The sequence below is a fragment of the Saccostrea cucullata genome, unplaced genomic scaffold (assembly GCF_032062105.1).
Source record: "Saccostrea cucullata isolate Sc308-1 unplaced genomic scaffold, CSIRO_AGI_Scuc_v1 ctg74, whole genome shotgun sequence".
Lineage (NCBI taxonomy): Eukaryota > Metazoa > Mollusca > Bivalvia > Ostreida > Ostreidae > Saccostrea > Saccostrea cuccullata.
In genome coordinates this window covers 377501-399076 of record NW_026934212.1, presented here as the reverse complement: position 1 = coordinate 399076, position 21576 = coordinate 377501, and the positions used below count along the sequence as shown (strand labels likewise).

Genomic DNA, 21576 nt, shown 5'->3' with positions numbered 1-21576 from the left:
ATGGATTATGTAACTCATGATAATAATTTTTAGCTATTTTTATGTCATTTTAGGTGTCCAGTCATTATCTTAAGTACTAGCAGTCAAGAAAAAACCACCTAATCTAAAAGAATTCCAGCCAATAAACACCTTTTTATCTCTAAATTTAAGAATACACCGGTTCAAAAATTTATCTGTAAATTTTATGGAGAAAAAAATAAAGATATTCATTTTTCAACTTTTGGGTTACGGACACTACACTATACAAGTTATTTAAAATAGGATGAAACTTAACCTTAAATAGAGGAATTCTAACAAGATTTTCTTAAATGTAACACCAGTTGACTTAAACAATGAAAAAGTAATGAAATGATATTTGACTTAAATCCTAGGATGTCAATAGCATCTGCCAATATCAAGGTGATGCAACACCAAGGATCTTGTGTATGGAATGGTGCAATCTGGGTTTCCCATTAGTTGCATTATCAAAATGAGGGAGAAAATAAAGTACATTGATTAACTTGTTAAACAAACCTCTGACCTTTGTGAATACACTAGCATTAGTGTTTTAACACAGCCTGTTTCGAACTGCCTCAAGTACAGGTTACGGACACTACAGGATTTCGTAGTGTCCGTAACCACATTTGTGATCATAACAGAGAAACAGTGGTGATGATCAGGAAAATTACAACACGTATCAGCATCTATATAAAATGCCTCTCTAGGAAATTTGTTAAGATATTTATAGAGCCTTCCAATTTCACAGAATTTAAGTGGTTACGGACACTACAGTTTTTTGTATAAACTTAATTTTCCACATTAAAACATGAAGTTTCTTTACAATGGTTACATAACCCAATTTTTTTTCTGTAAGTAACAGAGCATTAATACTGTGTTTTTAGACAGAAATCTGAAAAATTGAATAATATGGACATTATCTTTATTTGGCATAATGAGAGGGGTACAATTATGTGAAAAATGTATAACATTGCACCCCTGTTACAATTTTCTTCATATCTTCAAAAGTTGTTATTCAATTCTGAAAATTCAAGCACCAAAATAACTTGTAAAATAAATTCTAAAGTCTGATAATGATCATTGTCATGAAAATATATGATATTTAACAATTATTTCAATTGAAAAATGCTGTAATTTCAAAGCGCAACCGCATAACGCTGAAAAATAGTCATTTTTGGGGTACATTTTTTGTATTTACTTAAATTCTGTTAAGGCTAGATCAACAAAATTTTGCACACAAGTCCTTTATAAGTATTCCTATAAATGAATTACAATAAATTGCAAGTATTATAAAGAAAATAACATTTCTTAAAATCGTGTATAACAATGTGGTATTCTAAATGCGCCCTATATTGTGTTTCACCCGTTAGTTTTACCTAGAAAATACAAATAATGGTAATCATAATATTTAACATATTTCCCTGATTTAATCCGCTTTCTTTGCTGAATTTTATCTCTTTTTTGCACTATAATATCAGCATATTATCGAAGTATTTTTTCACAACTGAAATTGCTATGAATTATCAACCAAAGGAAGAGAATTCTAATATTAACAAACTCCATAAATCAAATAAACTGTTATTAATGATGAATAAATTTTCTTTTAGTAAATTGTGTATGTTATTGATTATTAACAATGTTATGCCTATATCACAGTTGCATAAGTCAACAGGTAAAAACAAACGTCACTATGGTGACGTCACATAACGCTGCCTTGACGTAGAACGACATAGGTCCCCCCTTAAATTTACTTAAAGAACATGCATTAATGTTTAGTTATTTCACTTTAAAATGCATTGACCAATGCAGATTTGAATCTCATTTTCATCTGAGTCTTGCATTTGAAATAGTTATTATTGCAGAAAAAGTTTTTCTCAGATATTGTAATATTTATGTACTTGTTTATTTTTAGATGACAGTGATGAGTTAAGCTTTGAGGATGATGAGAATGACTCGGATTATGAGGCCCCAGGAGAAAAATACTGCATCTGTAAACAGCCCTATGGCAAGAGGTAAGCAGATAAACAAGGATGTTCCTTAATATCTGCATTCTTTGGACATATTTATGATATGTTGATGCTTGTTTTCTTTGTACAGGTTTATGATCTGTTGTGACACCTGTGAGAACTGGTACCATGGTTCCTGTGTTGGCATCACTAAAGCTCAGGGGAAAGAGATGGAGAAGAATAATGAAGAGTATCTGTGTCCTCCTTGTAAAGGTCAGAAACAATGATACTGTATCTAGTTATATCATTACGAAAAAGTAGGTCCTCTGAAACATTTCACTGTAACATTTACAAGGAACTTGAAGTAGGAAAAGTAACTTTTATTATGTTAAAGGCTTAGAGTACTGACGTAAATCTTTAATCTGTTAGCAACCACTTCTATCAATGCACTAATACCATGTTTAAAACCCTCATGTGTACAATGTATTTTCATGGAAACTATATGAGTATAATAATTGTTATACTTTATGAAACAGAAAAGCAGGCTGGTGGCAAGGAAGAATCTGCTCAGCCTGCAGACAGCACAGTGTCCAGTGATAAAGAGGAGAAACACAAGAAAGGAACCAAAGAGGAGAGACCGGGAAGTGGGGAGAAGAGGAAGGAAGGAGATCCTGAGAGACACAGGAAGGGGGAGATGGCAGGAAGGAGGGACTCGGACAGGTCTGATGAGGGGAAAGGCAAGAGGAAGGCGGAGCATCACACCGAGTCCCCCCTCAAAAAACTCAAGGAGGTAAAAGTAATCACTCGAATCATCAATGTTACCCTTATCCAGGATTTTACATCCCCATGAGAATTTTCGAGGGTCACCAATATCCACAAATTTACATCCCCATGAACAATGAATTTATTGACATATTTATTCTTTGAACCTTCTGTAAATACAAGTTGCCTATGATAATATGTCCCCACAAACCAACAAAACTTTCCTTGCCCATGAACACTGACCCAAAGGCCTCAAATTAAAATCATTAACGGTTAGAAAAGAATGAAAAAAAAATTATGCCAGTAAATTGTTTTAAAAAAATTTCTATTTTAAAACATATATGAGAAACAAAAGTCAAAATAAGAACTGCTTGACAGGCCAAGTCACTTTGCTAGTTTTACAACTGTAGAAATGAATGCTCATTTACTCCACAGGATAAGCTTGAGGGAAGCAAGTCCTCCACTCATGTACGGCCTAGTGATGAGAAACGCAGGCATTCCCTGGATTCCAAGTCTCACTCCAAGATAACACCCACAAAAGAGAGATCTCACTCCACTTCAAAAGACAGAAATCACGGGGAGAAAAAGTCTGAGTCAGTGAAGAAGGTATGGTCATTTATATGTTGATGTGTTTTTATTGCCTAAGAGAGAAGAAAATTTTCATTTTTCACAGTTGTCTCCTCTGCAATAATCAGTATATATTAAAAATATATATAGTTGGAAATAAGTTGTGTAATTTATTTGAGTTCCAGCATAGTTTCTGACAAATGTTATTATTTCTAATAGTTTTGAAATACAATTTAAATATTTAAAAAGTTCATTATGATTTAAAAAACCCTTCATACTTTTGTTACAGGACATTGCAGCTCAGAGATGTGTGAATACTCAGTGTAACAAGTATGCCAAGAGAGAGTCTGTTTACTGTGGTACGGATTGTATACATCAGCACGCCAAAGACTCTCTGAGAGCACTCAATAGATATGACGCAAAGCGGGGAAAAACTGTAAGTAATAAAACCAATTAATATGAAGTACATGGTTTGTATTAGATATGTTTATTTGAAAAGTCAAGCTGAAGTTTCCTGAGAAGATAAAAAAAATATTTTCGGAATTCTCACTGAGGTGTGAGATATATAATGAAAATATTATTTGTCAAAAAATTCTGTTCCCAACAGATTTTAATAAAATCTGTTGATATTGTACATCATGGAGATGTGAGACTTATAAGTAGATATTTTATTTTTCTAAGATTTCCATTCCCAATAGATTTATTATTCCTGGTACTATTTAACAGCACGGTCCCCTCTGGCGTGTTCCTGTTAGGGAGAGGAAGACAGGGAGGGTGTACACTGGTACTAACGCTCCACTGGAGAGTGTACTCATCACCTGGCTCCTACAACACCCCACGTTTGAAGTGATCCACCCCAAAAGCTCAGCCAGTGGAGGTAAGAACTCATCAGCTGTGTAGAACAATCTAACATTAGTATTAGCACCTAAAACTATGTTGCTGAGTAAATGTTTTACTAAGATTTATCTCTCTGAAGTACTTGTAATCAGGTCTTTTGATATACTGGAAAACAGAAAAAAAATTGGTTAAAGGGGCATTATTCAGATTATCAGACTTCTTAAAAAAATATTTATTTTATATCTGTTAAACTGCTTTGTCATTTATTCTTTCACAGGTCATGGTAAATCCAAAGATCATCATAAAGAGAAATCCAAGCATCAGAAGTCCCCCGCTCACCATGACAGCAAGGATAAACACCACAGCAGTAAAGACAAGCACGGTGACAGTAAAGACAGACCCAGTCACAGTGGTCCAGCCCTGGATAAGGTGTCTGAGGAGGCTAAAGGCAAGAAAGAGGACGGGCCCGATGTCGTCCGTCTCAATGTCAGGAAGTCACTCAGAGACGCACTATTAAACAGGTGAAGAGAATATGTTAGGACTTAAAAAGAATCAATTTTCCAGAAAATTTTTACCTCTCATTTTACCCAGACTTTACATGTATCGCTTAGTTACCTTTTTAAGGAGTGGCATATTTGTGTGAATCCTTGCCAGAAGTAATTTATTTTAATTTAATCAAAGATCCAGCATTCTAACTTACGTCTTTGAAAGTTCAAAGATTTAAAAATTTATAAGCACAAAAGAGTGAGAAAGTCAGTTCCCACTCCTTTTTAGACTGGTAACATTGCCCTGCTAAATTACCAGTACATGTAATTTCATTTCAACAATGTTAACCTTAAAGATTTGCTTATATTTTCTGTGAATTCTGGATACTTGTATTACATTTTTAGCACAGATAATAAATGAGTTATAATTCAAAACCAATTCTTGTTTGCTAATGCAGGGCTGAGGGAGCTGATGACGTGATGTTGTCGACTATTGAGATTCGAACCATCGCGCTGAAGATAGAGGAGGAGCTGTTTGCTGTGTTTCAGGAGACAAGTCACAAGTACAAGGCCAAATACAGGAGCCTCATCTTCAACATCAAGGACTCAAGGAACCAGGTGACCATAGATCTAAAGACCATTACTGTCAATGATTCTGCTCATTATGTAGAATATGCATTTACAGAATCGATGACTGGAGGTATTTTTGTAGGGTATATGTTTTTAGAAGAATATAGTTGTATAGCACATGAAAGGATTTTTTTTTTATAGAATTAGATATAAAAGAAAAGAGTTTAACCTGTATAATGTAGATTATCAATTGTTCAATGCACATTTTTGCTTGATAGTTATTATTGAGAAATTTTTTCACTTGTTTAATTATTATTAAACACAATCTTTAATAAAATAGATCTATAAATTGACAATAAAATATTTGCGAAGGGAAAATACTAAATGTATTATATTTAGTGTGTATGATATTTGGCGGAAATTAATTTTTGAACAAGTTAGCGTAGATTTGATTTAGTGCATTTCTTATTGTTCGTATTTATGTATATATATTGAAGACATTTAGCGTGTATTTGAATTAGCAGGAGTTCTTCTCCACCAAAGCTGCTAAAAAGAATACATAGCCAAATGTAATACATTTACAGTAAAGTTTTCAAACATAAAAGACAATTTACTTTAATTAATGAGCACCCACTTGTAAAATATACATGTATAATGCTTTCTCGCTAATTTCCATGTGTATAACAATAGAATAAGTTTTATGGGTATTTACTTCATGTACAGTATTTTGAACAGAGATATAGAAATGATGTAAGGTACAAAACAGTCAAGTTACATTATTGTTTAAAAATAATCTGTTCTGTTTATTGCAGGGTTTGTTCCGTAAGATCCTGAATGGGCACATAAAGCCCAGTGAATTGGTAAAAATGACTCCTGATGAGCTGGCATCCACCAAAGCTGCTAAAAAGAATACATAGCCAAATGTAATACATTTACAGTAAAGTTTTCAAACAAAAAAAACAATTTACTGTAATTAATGAGAACCCACATATATAATGTATCAGACCTGTTTCAGTCCCTTACTGTCCATCACAAAAACTTTAAGCTTGCCCATAACTTTTAATTGAGAGGAGCTATGGCTTTCATATTTCACATGTGTATTCCTTTTGACAAGACCTTTCTTTGGGTACCACCAAATTTGACCTTTTGACCTTGACTTTGGAGTTTGACCCACTTTAACACAGAAATTTCAAACTTTTACTTCTAACTTTTGAATGTAAGGTACTAGGACTTTAATATTTCACAAATGTATTGTTTGTTGTAAGATTTCATTGGATACCAACATCCTTGACCTTTTGACCTTGACCTTGGAGATTTTCGTATCTATGAAAAAACTTTAACCTTGGCTATAACTTTTGAACAATAAATACTCCATGGCTGTCATACTTCACATTTATAATTCTGAAGAAAAGATCTTTCATTGGATATGAATAACTATTTACCCTTTGACCTTGACCTTGGAGTTTCAAATACTTTTTAAAAACTTTAACCTTGGTCACAACTTTAAAACAGTAGATAATAGGACTTTTATATTTCACAAATGTATTCCTTGTTGCAGACATTTCATTGGATACCAACAACCTTGACCTTTTGACCTTGACCTTGGAGATTTACTTACTTATGTAAAACTTTAGCCATGACCATAACTTTTATGAGGGCTATGGCTTACTTCACATATGTAATTTTTTTAAGAAGACCTTTCATTGGATACCAACAACTTTTACCCTTTGACCTTGACATTGGAGTTTTATCTACTTTAAAAAAAAATTTAACTTTGGTCACAACTTTTGAACGGTAGATACTAAGACTTTTATATTTCAAATATGTATTCTTTGTGACAAGTCCTTCATTGGATATCAACAACTTTTACCTTTTGACCTTGACCTTAAAGATTTACGTACTTATGTAAAAACTTTAACCTTGACCACAACTTTTGAACGATTAGGGCTAGGGCTTTTTTGCTTCGCATATGTAATCCTTGTGAGAAAACCTTTCATCAACAAATTTGACCCTTTGATCTTTACCTTGGAGTTGACCTACTTTTAAAAAACGTTAACTTTGGCCATAACTTTTTATGTAAGGATTTTCTCCTTCAAAAAAATCAACTTCAATGATAATTTCTATGAAATGACATATGATAGGATGTTTATATTAAACAATATGTCATAAAAAATAACATCTCACCAACAAAGACACCGAAAGCGGGGGACCACAATTCTTTGAATTTGCTTGTTTGATGTCATTATATATGTTATCCAAATTTGGTAGAAATATTTTAACAATAAATCCAAATGATTTGTATTAAATTTTTTTAAATGCCACGATTTTTAGCTCACCTCGATGAAGTCAAGATGAGCTTATGCTATACCCTCGGCGTTGGCGTCGGTGTTAGCGTCGGCATCACGGTTAAAGTTTTAGGAGCAGGTCCATTCCCAAGTAACTGTAGGCCCTACCCGGACCAAACTTGCATGGATGATGCATCTAGGGATGGACAGTACCAGACTTGCTTCGGATGCTGGATCTGACCTACATTCTCCAGATGAGTGACCAGGTCAAAGTTTTTGGAGCAGATCCATTCCCAAGTAACTATAGGCCCTACCCGGACCAAACTTGCATGGATGATGCATCTAGGGATGGACATTACCAGACGTGATTCAGGTGCTGGAACTGACCTACATTTTCCAGATGAGTGACCAGGTTAAAGTTTTTTGAGCAGGTCCATTCTTAATAAACTATAAGGCCTACTCGGACCAAACTTGCATGGATGATGCATCTAGGGATGGACACTACCTGACTTGCTTCGGATTCTGGATCTGACCTACAATTTCCAGATGAGTGACCAGGTTGAAGTTTTTGGAGTAGGTCTATTCCCAAGTAACTATAAGCCCTACCAAGAGCAAACTTGCATGGATGATGCATCTAGGGATGGACATTACCAGAATTCCTTTGGATGCTGGATCTGACCTTCATTTTCCAGATGAGTGACCAGGTTAAAGTTTTTCGAGCAGGTCCATTCTTAATTAACTATAAGGCCTACACAGACCAAACTTGCATGGATGATGCATCTAGGGATGGACACTACCAGTCTTGATTCGGATGCTGGATCTGACCTATATTTTCCAGATGAGTGACCAGGTTAAAGTTTTTGGAACAGAATAATCCCCATTGAACTTAAAGACCTATTTAAACTGAACTTGCTTGAATATTGTTGTCAGGATAAATACTAACTGTTAAGAAAATATGATGTGAGATTTGCATTACTTAAACTGATAACATTCGTTGAGGTGAGCTTCATAATCTTTGATTACCTATGTTTTCAAAACTTATCCAGACTTTAAAAATGGAAAAATTTGATCACGGAGCAGGTAAAAATTTAGTAAGTTACAAACAATAAACTAAATAATGTTCTGCAGTCATATTCTCTGTAAAATGGAGTACAACTGAAAAACAACCTAAAAATTTTAATTTAGAATTGTCACATCGATTCGTATTCCAAATTATGGCTCAATATTTTGCTTTGTTTAAAAGAAATCAGCCTGAGAAGATAGGTAGTCCTCATTAAAATGGTAAAAACGATGACGTTTTAGAACGTCACGGAGCAGCTGATAGCGATGCAATTTTGTCTTTTACTGAGGAAAAATCCTGAATAAACTAAAAAAAAAGAATTGAAAGAATCAAAAAAATATGTCACAAGCGAGCTGTGCATGTGTGTACAAAAAGTACATACAGTATTTGAGTAACAGGGACTTTTTATCAGATGAGGACAATCTGTGAAGAAAAGGTTTAACTGTAAAAATCTTAACAAAAACTTGAAAAAGTTGGAATGTCAAGGAAAGACATAGGCACTTTAGAGTCGCTTACCCTGTGAAAGCCGAGTTAACTAATAAAAGAAATTAAAATCCTAACAAAGGAAATTTTACAACGAGAGCAATTCTTAAAAATTAAATGTCAAGTATTAGAAAAAGGATTTAATGAGTGAGTATTGAAATATACTTTGTGAAATATATAGGAATAGTATATTTTAGAAATTTTTGACACTGTATATTTTGACGTTACATTGCCGTGAAGTGTGCTCCACGGGTACAAAACGTTGATTTTAAAATGAAGTAAATTGATCTCTGTTAAATCGAACGGAATGAAACTTCACACATCAGTAAAACAAATATTTTTACATATTATATTGTGCTTATTTTAAATTTGTAGTGAATAATATAACGAAGATTGACATCCTCAACGAACTTTTCGAGCAACCTTCATATATGAAAATTCCACTTGCTATGATTGCCCCATTTTGGATCCTTTGCTGCATGAAATTTCAAAGTTTCTTTTGTTTTCAGTTGATTTGATATTACTGAAATAATGATAAAAGTTAATTCTAATGTATCTTAAAAGTGTACACTTAAAAATGTATTGACTGTTTAAATAATTTACAAATCACCTTTATTGTACATTTATATAAGAAGTGACTGCATTGCATGAAATTTAAATATTAGTTCATGTATAATTCCTCTGCTGAAAGATGGCTGAAATATTGCCTACTTGGCTTAAAACAACAACAATCAATCAATCATGTATGATTCCTAAAGAGAATTTGGACAGTAATTATATCTGTTTAAGAAATTTTGGTTTAATTAACAGCAACTTGAGATGATTGAGGCCGTGGAGAAAGAGCACATGATGGAGGGACAACACATCGTGAAGAAAACACACAAAGGCGAGATTGATATGGACGAAGATCTCAGCACACTGGAGGTAAAAATAGAGTACATCTTTAGTCACATGTAAAGGCCACACTCATATAAGGAAGTCTCTCTTCCCCCAAGTTGTCAGGGTTTTTTTTTTTTTAGGAAAAAAACAGGTCCTATGGATAAAATGCACCAATGCACATGCACATTCTTATTTTAACAGCACAAGTATTGTGAAGAAAGTGTTTGATGAAAAAATCATAAAAATTTATTTCATTTCAAAAACAAAAGCAAATTCAGTTTACATGTATGCTACATAAACATGTATTTATTAAAAAGTTTATTTTGTATTTCAATAGTTCTTTAATTATATTTTTAGTTATTAGTTGAAGTACCTATAAAATATATTTTTCCCCAATGCATATTAAAATATTTTGCTGACAGTGCATTCCAAGCACATGTTTGTACATGTACAGGTTACATAAACAAATTAGTCCAAAGGTAATAAGTGTCACACATATAATTGATAGTTGATAACAGGTATTTTAACAAGGTAAGTACACATTTATTGTTAAATAGATTTTATTGATTATGAATGTGTTGTTTAAAATGGCAGTTATATTGAAATAACCTTGGCGGAATTTGTTGCACAAATACGACCTTGATAAGGTTCAATTGGAGTTTAAAAATGTTGGCAATGATTTTAACCAGATAAGAAAAAAGTTTGAAAAAAGGTTTTGGAAGAAAATATTTACTGTATAGCAGGTTATTTTGGCTTATTTTAGCGTTTTGGTTTTAACCTGCTAAAATTTTAATCACAAAAATAATATTCTTCTAAGTGTTCTTTTGCAACGTGTTAAAATCATATTTCTGCTAAAATTAATTACAACAAAATTGTTGGTACATGTATACCTTTTAGCTAGCTGAATGCCAAATTTTACACATAGCTGTCAAGAAAACCTGCTGTATGGTATTTATTTTTTAATTTCAAATGATGAAAAATGTATATATTTTTAAAAAGTATATTTATGCCCCGCCATGAATATGGCCGGGGCATATAGTGTTTGTCATGTCCGTCTTCCGTCCTTCCGTCACACTTTGCATTTAGCTCTGTTCAAAGCTAAGTTTCAAAGAAACTATCCAAGATATTTTCATCAAACTTCATATGCTGATAGATATTGATGATAGCTATGCAACTGCATCAACATTTTTTGACCTTGACCTTTCCTTTGACCTTGACCTCACTTTTCTTAAATTAGTGTTTAGCTCAGTTTTAAACATACCATTCAAGATGGTGTTATCAAACTTCACATGTTGATACAAACTTGCACAGATGATGCATCTAGGGATGAACACTACAAGACATGCTTCGGATGTTGGATATTTAACCTACATTTTCCAGATGAGTGACCAGGTTAAAGTTTTTGGAGCAGGTTCATTCCTAAGGAACTAGAAGACCTACTTGGACCAAACTTGCATAGATGATGCATCTAAGGATGGACACTACCAGACTTGCTTCGGATGCTGGATCTGACCTACATTTTCCAGATGAGTGACCAGGTTAAAGTTTTTGGAGCAGGTCCATTTCCAATGAACTATAAGCCCTACCCAAACCAAACTTGCACGGATGATGCATTTAGGGATGGACACTACCAGACCTGCTTCGGATGCTGGATCTGACCTACATTTTCATTCCCAAGTAACTATAAGCCCTACCTGAACCAAACTTGCATTGATGATGCATCTAGGGATGGACACTACCAGACTTGCTTCGGATGCTGGATCTGACCTATATTTTCATTCCCAAGTAACTATAAGCCCTACCTGAACCAAACTTGCATGGATGATGCATCTAGGGATGGACACTACCAGACTTGCTTTGGATGCTGGATCTGATCTTTATTTTCATTCCCAAGCAACTATAAGCCCTACCTGAACCAAACTTGCATGGATGATGCAGCTAGGGATGGACACTACCAGACTTTCTTCGGATGCTGGATCTGACCTATATTTTCATTCCCCAGTAACTATAAGCAACTATGATGCATCTAGCCCTATGCCTATATTTTCATTCCCATTTAACTATAAGCCCTGCCTGAACCAAACTTTCATGGATGATGCAAATTTTACATTTTTATTCACATATAAACCAAACTTTTTATTAAATTTTCATGTTGCTTTACTAATATATCCTCGGCGGGGCATTCATGTCCTATGGACATATTTCTAGTTTTCTTACTGTTTGTGTACTTAAAAAAGCGGGCTTCATATTTTAGCGCTAATTCATGATTACGCCAACAACTCCATACCCAGTGAATGCATTAAATTTTGAATATGCCAATTTATGTACACCTACAGTATTTACAAAGGTAGTGAGGATCTACAGTAAACTTGTTTAGTACAAAAACAGATATTGCAAATCCATGGATATAGCAAATGTTATCTTGGATTCCCAGTTACAGTAAATAAATTTAATGAGTTCCCTATAGGATATATTAAAGTAATTTCATAGGTCCCAGTGACTTCATTATAACTGAGTTTTTACTGTATGTTATACATAACAATCATTTAAAAAATTGGGGAATATGCAATAAACTTACAATGTGTTATTAATGAAAATCAATCCTCATAGAGAGAAGAAAAAGATGTAGAAAGGGGGGGGGTTGAATTTACTTCCTATGCAGCCTATGCACCCCAACTTTTGAAGAATTTTCTGATCAAAGAGGAGCTTCATATAAACATGACTTTACAGTACATACTTGTACATCTCAGTTAACTACTAGTAATTCAGTCAAGACAGATTATTACATACACTGTACAGTACATCTAAGCACACTAGAGCTAAAGACAGGAACTCATTGCTTTTTAGGATTGATACCTGTACTTGGAATGTGTGTACTATATACAAATTTCTATTGATTTTCCTAGGATAAAGGAGTAGGGCGAGAGAAGAAGCATGATACCTCACAGGAAGAAGAGGCTAACACGGAAACCTCGGACGTCATCACCGACACCACCGGGCAACATAAACTTCACGTGTTTGACCTCAACTGTAAGATCTGTACGGGGAAGGTGGCACCACCGGTGGAGGAGACCACCCCGAAAAAGGAGGTGACCGTTGCCAAAAAAGTCGAGGACTCACCCAAGGTGAGGCATTAATTAGAAAAGTCAAGGAAATCTTTCTAGATTAATGGGTTTGCTTTGGTATAAGGGCAAATTAATTAATCTGACATAATGAATGAGGTATAATTATTTTCTGTAGCATAAGAGAGTTGGTTTTTATTGGGTTGGCAGGTTGTTGTTTCTTAATTAGCAAGATTGCAAGATTAGCAATGTACTCTAAGACTTTCTTTAGAATAAGTTTATTTAATTAGGTCAGCATCAAAAGAAATTTATTTAAAGTTGTACTCACTTATATTTAAACTATTACCACTGTATTTTTTATTCACAACCAGATATTGTTCTCTTATGTTATGACCTAGATCAGTAACATTTCTAATGTTATTTACATAGTGTAGGTTCAAAGCAAGGTATGAATTGTTAGGATATCATTTTAAAGTTAATATCAATTCTCAATAAACAGCCACCTTTTGTAATTAGGTCACCTGAGTTTACTGTTATCTGTTTTCGTCTGTGGCTGTGCGTCGTCTGTCGTGTGTTAACATTTAAACATTTTCAGCTTCTTTGAAACCACTAAACCAATTTCAACCAATATGGGCATAGAGCATCTACAGGTGAAGGGGACTTAAAATTTTGAATAACACTGCCCCTACCCTCTGGGGCCTGAGGGGTGGGTCAAAGGCCACTGAAATTAATGCAATCTTTAAAATTCTTCTTCGTTACTCCTGAACATCAAGCAGCCAAACTGTTGGCATGATTGAAATCAGCATTGAGCCTTCAACCAAAATTTTGAAATTCTTGGCCCCAGGGTCTGCAGGGGTTCTGGTGTTTAGGGCGGGGCTCTAATGATCATATAGTGAAAAATAATGCAATAATTCTTTGAAAATCTTCTCCTCTGTTCCTGGGTATTATGAAAACACACTAAATGCATAGTTATGATAAGGAAGGTTGCCTCTACCAAAATTGTGAAATTCATGGCCCCAGGGTCAGGGGTTCTGGTGTTAGGACGGGGCTTCATTGATCATATAGCGAAAATGCATTAATTATTTGAAAATCTCCTCCTCTGTTCCTTGATATTTAACCAATGAACAATGTACATGAGTATGATGAAGAGGGATGCTTCTTCCAATATTATGAATTTCATGGTCCTTGGGTCAGGGGTTCTGGTGTTAGGGTGAGGGTCTATTGAGTACATGTATATATGTATGGTGAAAATGCACTAATTCTTTGAAAATCTCCTTTGTTACTGGGTAATAAACTGATGATCTAAGTACAAAGTTATGATGAGCAAGCTTAAGGGTCCTTCTTCCAGAATTGTGAATTTCAAAGCCCTTGGGCAGGTTGTCTGGGTGGGGAGATTCTAATGATTATATACTGAAAATGAATTAATACTTTGAAATCTGCTTTTTGTGGGTATTGATCAAACATTTATAATGAGCAAGGGTGCCTTTTCCAAAATTGTGAAATGTGTGGCCCAAGGGTCAAGGGTTCCTTTGGGGTTGGGCACTACTGATTATATAGTGAAAATGCATATTTTCTTTGTTCCTCTGCTCTGTCTGGCTATTATTAAAGTAATCAAAGTAAGCATGCCCAGCATGTACATGTAGCTATAATGCGCAATGGTGCCTCTTTCAAAATTGTGAAATTCATGGCCTTTGGTTTAAAAGACGAACCAAATACGTTTGTTGGAAAGTTGTTACATGAGGTGACGTATAAGGCCCATGAACCTCTTGTTTAAAAATCAGGCAATATAATGAATTTGGTGATCATGGTGATGAACAAAATTGGTTTCATCTGTGAAACAGATTTTGTATCTCACAGAAGTAAGAAATAGAGTTACCGTTTTCGATATTAAAACATTTAATGCTTCTTCATTAGCTCTATTGTTAAGAGACCAGAAGATTTTATTTTATAATTTACAGAAATATAGTTTTAGAATTACATACACAATTTCAAAATAAATATATTTAATTGCACTAAAATCTGGACGTCTTACACTTAAAAAGTAATAAAAACATCCAGGGTTGATATTTTGTTCTATTGGCTGTAGTATTTAACAATTTTTAAATTTAAATCATTTTGTTGTTCCTCCTATTTCAAAACAGATTTTGCATCATGCAATCATGTCAATGGTTGAGCCAATATTATCATCATGAACTTTACATGTAACAACAACTACTGTTAAGATGAAGCCTTGATGTGTAATTATAAAGTGAACAAAAATACTAAATAACAGTTTATGATTAAGCAAATTATTTCTTATTTACAAGTATTATAATTTTTTTACCAAACTTTCCCCCATACAATGGTGATAATTTGCCCTTTAGTAACACCTGTGGGGTATATTGAGGTAACTGACACTTTGTAATGGGTGTTTTTTTGAAAACGCATGGTGAGTAACAGTATGCATATATAGCATTATTTGCATGGATGATACATCTTAGGATGCACACAAATGGACTTGCTCCGGATGCTGGATTCGACATACATTTTCCAGATAATGGACCTGGTAAAAGTTATGGGTGCAGGTCTGTTACCAAGAAACTATATGGCTTATATAAACCAAACTTGCACAAATGATGCATCAAGGGATGAAAACTCCCAGACAGAGACTTGCTTCAGATGCTGGATTTTAATTATGTTTTCATTATGAAGAACTAGTTTGAAGTTTTTATATAGGTCTATTCCAAAATATCAGATCAAAATTGCATAAATTTTGCATTTTTGGATGTTCACTTTTTGTTGGTTGTGTGACTTTGCCTTACTTAAAGACAACATTCATTGAGGTGAGCTCTGTAATCTCTGATTACCTGTGTTTGATAGAGTAATGCCCTTTGGACTTGGAAAAATTACAATTTGGGGGAGGGGGCATACTAGTAAGTGTTTTACAAACATCTCTTGTTCAATTTACTTCTTTGGACATGACTTCAGTTGTTATTTTCAAGATTTTTGACAAAAATTTGTTTGTATCATTTGTCCTTAAGTCTAAAAAAAATAAACATGACAAAAAGGAAGAATTTCTTTCACAAAGCAAAGAATTACAGTACAGGCAACGCAGATCCTGTATTTCCGGCGCCCCGGCGCAGTATAATCACAACGCGGTATTTGACCAGGTGAGACAGGTAAACCGCGTTCCCTCCACGGGAAATTCATCACCTACCTGTCCCCGCCGAGGTTAAATCATCATTTAATTACTGACAATTAGTATCGTAAACAAACGGGAGTTAATTATCTCCCTGAATTGTAATTTGCAAATTTTCCCAGTAACAATAAAAATTAATGACACTGTATGTTTATTAATTTTTATTTATTTTGCTATGATGAATAGAAATTAAACTAAGAAAAAATATGTTTATTTTTGTTTCTATTTATCAATAATAATTTGAATTAGAATTGAAAATTTTAATAAATTTTTACATTACAATTGGTTATTATTTTGTGTGTGTGTGTGTGTTATTGAGAGTCTAACAAGAAACAAAATTAAATACTAGAAATATTAATTAGTTTTTCACAAAAAATTCTCCATATTATATGCGAATTGTAATAATGCTGAACTCAGACTGTGCGAGTTTCGATAAACGATTTTCAGCATTCATTTGAAAAAAAAAATGTACATCTTCATATTGTTTATATTCTTTTCCCAAATTTAGAACACTTTGCTCTAATTTATTTTGCTTTAAAAATTATATAAATGTGCAGGCAAATTAAGTGTCAAATTACCGGAAAGCATTCAATGGCGAGAGTTAACTTGCAGTTACATGTATTGGGCACGTGAACTCCATACCAGATATCAAGAAAAAAATATCGTTCAATAAAATAAGATAGGATGTGCAGGTATGGTGATAACTTCACAGAACAAATTAGATTTAAAGGGGGGGGTTTACACTCAAATTTTTAAAGCGGCAATACGGCTGCAAATCGTGTGCTTTTTCATTCAAATTTACCCAATATATCATTCAGGAATAAGGTAAAAAGTTGAAGTAAGCATTTGAGAAAAATTAATATTCTCTCCTCATGTAAAATTAACGTAATTAAAATCTGCTGTAAAATCAAGGGTCGTACAACTTAGTTCTGTTTATTTGTACCACATGAATTCTAAAATGGCACGTGCATACAATGTAGGGTTTACAATTATAATGGAATATTAAGTAAAAGCAACTCTGAGAATCAAAATATCTTAAATTTCCGGTAAATGATTAATATTAAACATATTAGTCTGCATTCAGACGAATTTAACTTGATTAAGTTCAAATGTTGACGTTTTGTGTATTCGGGTGCAGGACTCTCTCATGGCGGCAAAATGTCAAACAAAATATCTTTCGGCAGTTCCAATACAGTTTGCTTTTCAAATTGCAATAATTTTTATATGTCATAAGTGCATTTTTACGTTGAGTTTACACTGATTTTTTTTTACTTTGAAAGCCATGGAGATATGAGAAATGATAGCATGTATCAACAAACCTGTAGGGTAGAACCTTCGTGAGCCCCACGTGAATGTCGCGGAGATCTCGTTTCTTCCACAGGCACCTGAAGTATGGATAATACCCCCCCCCCCTTTTTTTTGTTAATAAAAAAAATGTAAGAGTGTATAATATCTCAAAAATATAAAATTTCCCCGTCAAACACATCTGTATGTCGTTATATGCAAGCAGATTGTACTTTTTCTCACGTTTAAAGAATGACCCTATTCGGTAATTTTTATTATACCGAATAGGTATTATATTTTTGAGATATTGTACACTCTTACATTTTTTTTCATTAACAAAAAAAGGGGGGGGGGGTATTATCCATACTTCAGGTGCCTGTGGTACAGCTTGATGGCCTACTGTTCATCATAAAATTAGAAGAATTCGACATCGTGAATAAAAAATATCAATAATAATAAACGATAATTGTAAAATTTCCTAATTTCATACTCATATCTAATATCAAACAAGCAGAAATCTCGCAGGCCGACTTTTTGTCAAAAAAAAATCTACGGTATGTTGCACGTCACATGTACAGCAGCAACGACTTGAGTTTGTTGTGAAAAAAAAAAATAATCATCATTATGAAATACATGTATAATTTCAAAAGTAAAATACTCATCCTTGTCTGTCCCTTTCAAAATCTTAAAAACTATTCATAATTATCGTAAATATAGTAACAATTAATTAGAGCTTCGATCACGGTCAAATGGTAACAGTAACTCTAATGCCGTTTGTTTAAAAAGTCGCGTGGTCTTATTTTTAGCAAATGTACATTCTGTATCCTATTGTGAAAAATTCGCGATAATGATCGTTTTGTAAATTTAAAATTACATACAAGTGTTTGTTTATTTAAGTAAATTGAGATTATAATTAAACAACTTAAAACAAAATATTAGATTATTGCTAACATAATTATGTATTTCTTTCAAAACTATTTTTAACACCTGTGACCTTGAATGGAGGTAACAAAGCAACCCACAAAGCAAGAAATACTCGGTTATAAAAAGGAAAAGAGAACAAAGAAACTCTTAATACTTGTCCAGGCGAAGTTGTTACTTATCAGATTTTTTTTATCCTTAGTTATTCAAAAGTGTTACCAGCTTATTTTCTCCTTTATTTTCATTTTAATTTTTTGCCGCGTCTCAAAATAAGAAACATTCTTAATTTTTACGAGTGAAAACAAGATTTCTGAAATTCATTCACCTCTGCAACACAAAAAAGTACACAATCTTGATTTATTTTATTGAAATACAATGAAAGAAAATTTCATTTTTTAATGACATGTTTGCAATACAGATAATTAATTAATTATAATCAAGCTGATATTGTTTGCATCGAAGTGGCTTCTTTTTTGCGATGGTAATTTAGCGGTAAATATCAGAAGACCGAAAGTTAATTTGATGGTGGCCACGCGTGTCAAACAAGGTGAAAGAGATATACACAGGGACAAGTAGCTAAATGTCAATCAATTTCAAGTACCCAATAATGGACCTTAATTTATTTGATTGACAGGGGGATCTGAAGGTGGTGCTTATTATCTCGGGCTTTAAGGGTATAGACAAGTTACACAGACACCTGAAAACTTGAAGCAAGGCAACTTGCTGATTAAAATAGGCTGATTTCTGTGCTGTGTGTTCAAATTATTTTAGTCATCACAATTTCAGCTCATTCTTGCAGTATTATCTAACTCCAAAGAAAATTCAAACCTTAGAAATAATAATATACATATAATAAAACACTTATCCACTGGTTGTGAGTGGGATAGCTCTTTCATCCAAGCCCTTGACAGGAACTATTCCCCTCGGGCAAGCCCTCGGGGAATAGTTCCCTGTCTCTGGTAAGATAAAAGAGCTATCCCACTCACAACCATTGGATAAGTGTATAATATCCGTCAAAATTACAATACCATAGAGCGGGTTTTGGCGTTTGTAAAATTTGGTGTTTTTGCGTGCTCAGAGGTATGCCAATATTTTTGGCGTAATTTATTTTAGAGGATGCAAGGTTTCAGTTCTTTGCAGATGGAGACTAAAAAGAGTACTGACTATTTTAGCGATCAAAATTTTAGCGGACTATCATCAAAATGCCAAAATTAGCACCCTACTAAAAAAGCCTGCTATATGGTACATAATAAAGTCATAGGGAATGAAAATCAGTCTGCTGTAAATGTAAATTCATTATGAGCATGTTTGCTATAACCATGTTTTACTGTATGTATTTGTAATATTCCCAGAGTGTTAAAGAAAAGGCGAAGCATAAGAAAACAGAGGAAGAGCAGAAGAAAGCCGAGATGGTTGTAAAAGAAGTCCTAAAGGCCATCCAGAAAGCTAAGGCTGAGGTGCCACTGGCCGACTCTACCGTCACAGTCAGGTAAGGGTAGCACTGCGTACCTGTATACTGTTTAGGGGATTAATTTCACGGGTTGTAATTTTCACGGTTTTCTCTCATCGGACACGATCGCGGTTTCTTGAATTCGCGGAATTCTTATGTTACAGAAGTTGTCTATATCCGTTTAATCCATACCATAGCTACATGTAAACGACATTCATCATTCTTATGTCTTTATTTCACGAAAACAGGTTAGGTTAACATAAAATAGTTAGACTTAATAAATAATTGACGATTAACTAAAACAGGTGCAGTTATCAAAAGTCCTTGACTATAAACGTCATTTGAATGACTTTTCTGTATGCTATTACAATAAGTGCATGTACACCCCAAGATCTTCAAAACAACACGGAGAAAAACCACTGGACGGTAATAATTAAATATGATAATGCAGGTCGACAAAATAATATCCTTCCAAATCTTCAGTAAGTTCGATAGTCATCTGAATGATTTTATAAAATCAAAATGTCGATAAAAACTATAATATGCATGATAATGCAGGTAATGCACACACTGTGAGTGGTAACATTAGTTACGCACGGTAATCAAAACTCATGGCCCACGTGTTTTGATTGATGAAACATGTAGCGTTGGCAATTAAAAAGCCTTTTAACAAATACAGGTTATTATCTGTTGACTTGAATTAATGTAAAGCATGCTAATTCAAATAATTGAATGACAAGTACTACTCGTAATTACTGAAATGACCATGCACTGTGGTATATGTATTTAAACCTATCGTAGTCTATTCTCAAATTTCCAAATAAAACATGGAGATTATTGAAGAATTATTCACTGTTTCTTGAATTCACGGATTTATTATCACCGTGAATATAGCGAATATTAACACCGCGAGTTATTTTCCCCCTATACAGTACCTGGAAATTGTTGTCAAAGGTTTTTAAATTTGCCATCTTTTAATAGGCAATCTAATAACTGGAGTTATTTTTAGATGTGAGCAATATGAAAATTGGAAATGGGACAAATATTTTTTTTAATGAGAGTACATCTAGATAAAAGTAGCATGACTGAAATGAAACTTTGCCATCATGACTTGTGTGAAAGGCTTTTGAAATGTTAATTGATACGGAAAAAGATTTTTTTTTAAGAACTACGAACTCTAACTCTTGATTCCCGCCTACATTTTGCACCCATTAAATTCAATATTAATGGCAATTTGGCCATTAAATCTTTGTTTCATACAAAGAACAGTTCTATGGTTATTGATTAATCATTTTTTTTAATTCCAACGCTAGATAGTAAGTTATCATTAATTCCAGCTCTTGAAAAAAGGGGGGTAGACGACATTTTCTAGTGAAATCGAACTTTCAAGAATCACCATATTTGAAATAGTCATAAATATGATAAAATTTATCTCATACCTTTTCTTATGTTTTACGCAAATAAATAAAACATATGAAATAATAAAATACAATTATTTAGTTGTAAATAGCAATAATTTAATTCTGTTTGTATTCTTGTCTCTCATTGGTTGATTTCCAAAAAGGAACGCATAACATTTTGTATAATCTGGTTTGGTATGGGGACACACCCCCTTGACAACCAGCTGAATCATCTGTATCCATCAATCCCCTCATTTCCAGTCCTTTGGATTCATGAAAAATTCCAGAATTAATGAATGTACCTTTAACTTCAAACAGTTGCTCGATCTTACCTCATGTAAACAAGCATCATGGCTGCTAGATCTATGTATCAGTTTTTACCTCCCCTTGCTTCCCTTCACTTCCGTTAC

General features: G+C 33.7%; 2 protein-coding genes across 3 annotated transcripts in view; one reads left to right on the top strand and one right to left on the bottom strand.

Moving 5' to 3' along the window:
- Nucleotides 1-21576, bottom strand: part of LOC134240152 (interleukin enhancer-binding factor 3 homolog) — a 141954-nt gene that overhangs the window by 31510 nt on the left and 88868 nt on the right. The gene's annotated exons all lie outside the window — the stretch shown is intronic.
- Nucleotides 1-21576, top strand: part of LOC134240150 (death-inducer obliterator 1-like) — a 44480-nt gene that overhangs the window by 10130 nt on the left and 12774 nt on the right. Inside the window, 12 exon segments of the mRNA XM_062722250.1 lie at nucleotides 1910-2009; nucleotides 2095-2216; nucleotides 2480-2739; nucleotides 3147-3311; nucleotides 3562-3708; nucleotides 3999-4149; nucleotides 4387-4630; nucleotides 5053-5212; nucleotides 5977-6087; nucleotides 9803-9916; nucleotides 12778-12996; nucleotides 19669-19805. Of these exon segments, the coding sequence (XP_062578234.1) occupies nucleotides 1910-2009; nucleotides 2095-2216; nucleotides 2480-2739; nucleotides 3147-3311; nucleotides 3562-3708; nucleotides 3999-4149; nucleotides 4387-4630; nucleotides 5053-5212; nucleotides 5977-6087; nucleotides 9803-9916; nucleotides 12778-12996; nucleotides 19669-19805 (1930 nt within the window).